The 4,836-nt window shown below is 46.8% G+C and overlaps 1 protein-coding gene across 1 annotated transcript; it reads left to right on the top strand.

Moving 5' to 3' along the window:
- Positions 1 to 1,664: 1,664 nt before the first annotated feature.
- On the top strand, positions 1,665 to 4,401 carry LOC119292085 (probable low-specificity L-threonine aldolase 1). Its single transcript, XM_037570915.1, has 10 exons — positions 1,665 to 1,814; positions 2,226 to 2,685; positions 2,766 to 2,877; positions 2,983 to 3,033; positions 3,167 to 3,238; positions 3,334 to 3,466; positions 3,578 to 3,636; positions 3,728 to 3,825; positions 3,988 to 4,054; positions 4,209 to 4,401. The coding sequence occupies exons 2-10, from the start codon at positions 2,243 to 2,245 to the stop codon at positions 4,275 to 4,277; spliced, it is 1,104 nt and encodes a 367-aa protein (XP_037426812.1). The 5' UTR covers positions 1,665 to 1,814; positions 2,226 to 2,242; the 3' UTR covers positions 4,278 to 4,401.
- The last annotated feature ends 435 nt before the right edge of the window (positions 4,402 to 4,836 follow it).

Genomic DNA, 4,836 nt, shown 5'->3' with positions numbered 1-4,836 from the left:
GAGTGGCGGCGCACTTTGCCGGCGAGGCCCGATGCCCTCTGCCGGTGAACTTTCCTTTGCCCTCTGATTAGGGTTCTTGGGGAGGGGATCTCCTTTTCTTTTCTGTTTTTGTTTCTCTGTACCGAAATTCTTCTAACCAAGATGGCCTGATACCATTGTTAGATCCTTCGGATCGGAGTAGGCTAGATCATCCCGGTGAACCTACCTTCTGCTTGTCCAGATGCGCTCGATCCAGCGCCGGCCATGGTGAAGTACTGGCCGGTGACGATGTGGACAGAGAGTAGATGGCGGCGGTGGTGGAGCTTTCCGTGAGCACCGCGCTAACCCTAGATCGATAGGGATTATAGGTGGGGATTGTGGCAGCGATTAACCTCGTAAAACATGCCCCGGCCCCCACCTCTGTTTATATAGCGCGGGTCACAGGGGCCCACCAACCATAATGGGTTGGGCGCCCCCGATCAGGGCGCATTGACCAAGGGCCTGGCAGGCCGTTGGGCCTGCTCAGAGGAGATCAACCTAACAAATACAAGTACCATAAATGTACACGCACGATTTATGGTACTTGCATTTCAGGACGTATTATGCAGTTAATACAAGTACCATAATACAAGTACCATAAACAACGTTGATTAGCTTAGGTTGCTCCCAATGCATGGGTGCTTAGGCTGGTCGTAATGGGAGTATCATAAGCGGTATCATGCATGTCAACTAGATTTTTGGATGATGTGGCACACAATTAAATGAAGAAAGAGAGGGTATGGTATCATATCATGATACCGTATCATATTAAATGTTGTACTACTTTGTGTCATGCATGACAATTAATAAGGCAACCTAAGATACTAACTTATGATACTATGCATTACGGAGATAGTGTCATGTACTAATATCGTAAGCATGATACTAGTATATGATACTTCCCATTATAACCAGCCTTAGATGAGGTGCTAAGCACATTAAATAGGTTAGCAACTATACTCCCTGATGCATAGATGCTTAGCTTATGGTTGCTAAGCTTGCTTCATCTAATGATTTAACAACTAAATCTCTTCATGTATTGGTGGACTTTCTTCCTTTAAATGTTTTGCCTAAGTTCACCCGCTTAGCATTGTTTCTTTCTGGAGTCACCACATTCATCCCTCTCCTCTTAAATAACTTGCCACATCAGATTTTTTGCCTACATGAAAGGCTTAACACCTGTACAAGGTGAAGCATTGGGAGGGGCCTTATGGAGCTAATACAAGTACCATGGTGGCCGGCTGCGGAACCCACGAGTGAGGCCCCTGAAACCAACTGAATATTTGAGTATTCTGCCACTTGGTATATATCTTTGGTGTGAACCGACCGTGACCGGTGGAGACAATTGTGTATTGGATTTTTATTAGACCCGATTGAAGAGTTTATTGGGTCATTTGGCGTGTGAGCAGACGGACGTCGGAGATGATTGTATAGTAGTATTTCAGGACTCTAGACCCCAACGAAGGAAGGAAGGGTGCCACATGGTCTCTGTATATTGTAGCTCCATCACTGGAAAGCAACGGGCCACCGCTTTCCTACGTGGCTGTGCAGGAGCGCACGTGGAGACGAGCGACCCGTCAAAGCCGACGACCTCGCCAAGGTTAGGTCACGTCGCCTAGCTCGTCTTCTTCCTCGATCCAGCGGCGCCGCCGGCCTCTATAAAGCACCGCTCCTCTGCGGCAACGTACGCACACCACCCGCAGCCGCAGGGAAGCCACAGCATTCCGCTCGACGCCCGCCGTCCCCGTCCACCTCGCCACCGGAACTCCCTCGCCACCCGCTACATCCGGATTCTGGTGCGCAATTTCTTCTTTTATCCCTTCTAGTGGCGTTAAGATAGAGGCGAGTAGATTGGCGCTGCTCTGATTGTTTTCCCTTGCTATTTTTCAAGAGCCTTGCATTGGCCGCTCTGCTCGTGAAAAATATCAGCGCAAATGAGTGACATGTACGGCCACCAAAGTCTGTGGTTGTTGGGAGGATAGAGTTTGCCATGTCGTCGTCGTGTCCGCTGCGTGCTAAGCTGCTGCAATGTAGTACAAAAACGAATCAAAAGCAGAGCCGTCCGTATGGCATTTTCTCTAGTATAGAATATTAATCATGTCGCCATCCTTCAATATATAAATCATGTCTGCTGGGAGTTTGAGTGGTTCACAGCTTCACAACGCCTTCACAATTGATTGAGAGATCGTTCCGTTATCCTACTCAAGTCTGCAGAGCAGAAAGGATGGCGACCAAGGTGGTGGACCTGCGGTCGGACACGGTGACCAAGCCGTCGGAGGCCATGCGCGCCGCCATGGCCGCGGCGGACGTGGACGACGACGTGCTGGGCGCCGACCCGACGGCCTGCCGCTTCGAGGCCGAGATGGCGCGGATCATGTGCAAGGAGGCGGCGCTGTTCGTCCCCTCGGGCACCATGGCCAACCTCATCTCCGTCCTCGCGCACTGCGACGCCAGGGGCAGCGAGGTCATCCTCGGCCACGACTCCCACATCCACGTCTACGAGCACGGCGGCATCTCCACCCTCGGCGGCGTCCACCCCAGGACCGTCCCCAACAACCCCGACGGCACCATGGACGTCGACAGGATCGTCGCCGCCATCCGGAGCACGGACGGGGCGCTCTACTACCCCACCACCAGGCTCATCTGCTTGGAGAACACCCATGGAAAGTGAGTGAGCTGCATTCTCTGTTAGCAGAACTCTTTTTTTTTCCCTGATTGATGGAGTATTTTTGTTGTTGCTGTTGCAGTTCTGGTGGGAAGTGTCTGACCGTAGAATACACTGACAAGGTTGGTGAAGTCGCTAAGGCTCATGGCCTGAAGCTTCATATCGACGGAGCTCGTATCTTCAATGCTTCCGTGGTAAGTAACAACTGCTATGGGATCAATTAACCGGCATGTCGAAGTACCAAGCATGTGTATCTTCTCCTGACATTTCTAGATCATCACTGTTATCCTGCCTGTCAGGCACTTGGAGTTCCTGTTGACAGACTTGTGAGAGCTGCTGATTCAGTTTCGGTATGTATCAATCTGCTTGGCACTACACTAAAATGCTAGAAGTAGATTTCATATGCAACCCACATAAGACCGGAAAATGGGCTGATTCCTGTTGATATATGATTGTATCTCTGTGTTGAACGTCGAAATGCAGGTATGCCTGTCGAAAGGGATAGGTGCTCCTGTTGGATCAGTTATCGTTGGCTCCAAGGCCTTCATACACAAGGTGATGATGGGTAGATATTCTGCATGCTAGTGAGTTTAAGCTGCTTGCTTAACAGAAGATGTAAGGGAAATCTGACAAATAATACTTACTTTCAGGCTAAAATTCTTAGGAAGACGCTAGGTGGTGGAATGAGGCAGGTAGGGGTTCTCTGTGCTGCCGCCGAAGTCGGTGTTCGCGACACCTTAGGCAAGCTTGCCGATGACCATCGGAAGGCTAAAGTTTTAGCAGGTATCATGTTGATCTATCTTCTTCATCCTGTTTATATCGGTATTCTATTTACAGGCCCTTAACGGCATCGATATAGCCCTGAATTTGGTTTTCTTTTGTCCAAATGTTCAGACGGACTGAAGAAAATCAAACAGTTCACAGTTGATTTGACTTCAGTGGAGACCAATATGGTTAGTCTGTTATTCCATCTATCTACTGAGCTTGATGTTGTCAGATTAAATGTCATGTTTGTGACCTCCGGCGATGTATTCCCTTCGCTAGGTGTTCTTTGATATGGCGGATCCGCGCATAACGCCTGCCAAACTGTGCCAAGCCCTGAAACAGCGCAGTGTGCTTGCAATGCCAACAAGCTCCAAGAGGTTCAGTTAACTGCCTATTGATATTCTCAACCTCAACTCCTCACTATAAGCACACTTAATTATGTCTGTTTGGACTGGTCTCTAACTAAAACATTACGTTGTATTTAGTCGAAACAAACAAACTGTCTTATTTTATTCTGAATTCCCTTGATTAATTTGCAGCGTCAGATTCGTCGTCCACTACCAAATTTCAGACAGTGACATCCAGTATACTTTAAAATGTATTGAGGTACTAAAGAAATCGTTCCAGATTTATACTGTATGTTTTGACCTTTGTATCACCGTTGCTCTGATCGGGGTCTGTTACCGTATCCTTTCAAAAAAATCACCGATGCTGCTGTGATTGGTGGGATATCACTGACATGTTGCTGCTCTGTTTCCAGGAAGCCGTGGAGGAAATCCTGGCATGCGACGCCAAATCGGAGCGTTGTTCGACCAACGGCACAAGCTAGCTAGGCCACACTTCGTGAATTACTACGTGATTGCTATGCATGATGCACCATCCAGATCGTTTGTGAAATAATGGATTGCCTGTTTGTGCGCGGTGTCAATTTTGTGGGCATGATGCACTATCCAGCTCCTTTTGTTTTCTTCTGTGTTCTTCAGCTTGGAGAGCATGCAATGCAATTAGGGATGGATACCCCAAGCAGAATAGTTTTTATACTATCCAACATAGTAATTTTAAAATAATTTTTATACTATCCAAAATACTATTTCACTACATTGTTTGAAAAACTACTACATTACGTATAGCAATTAGGGATGGATACCCCAAACAGAGCAGCTCACTCACTTTCCATGGGCATGAATACTGTTTACCAAACATAGTAATTTTATACTATCCAAAATACAATTTTACTACATTGTATGAAAAACTACTACATTACGTATAGCTATACAGTTATATTAGAAACTTTTTATTCAATAGAATTTGTAAATATTATCAAAATCTAATCAAAATTAATTAAAAATCATACTATATAGCAACAACAATCATGCATGTATGTTAGT

The sequence above is a fragment of the Triticum dicoccoides genome, chromosome 4B (assembly GCF_002162155.2).
Source record: "Triticum dicoccoides isolate Atlit2015 ecotype Zavitan chromosome 4B, WEW_v2.0, whole genome shotgun sequence".
Lineage (NCBI taxonomy): Eukaryota > Viridiplantae > Streptophyta > Magnoliopsida > Poales > Poaceae > Triticum > Triticum dicoccoides.
The sequence above is the reverse complement of the archived record's forward strand: the minus strand, read 5'-3'. Positions and strand labels throughout refer to the sequence as shown.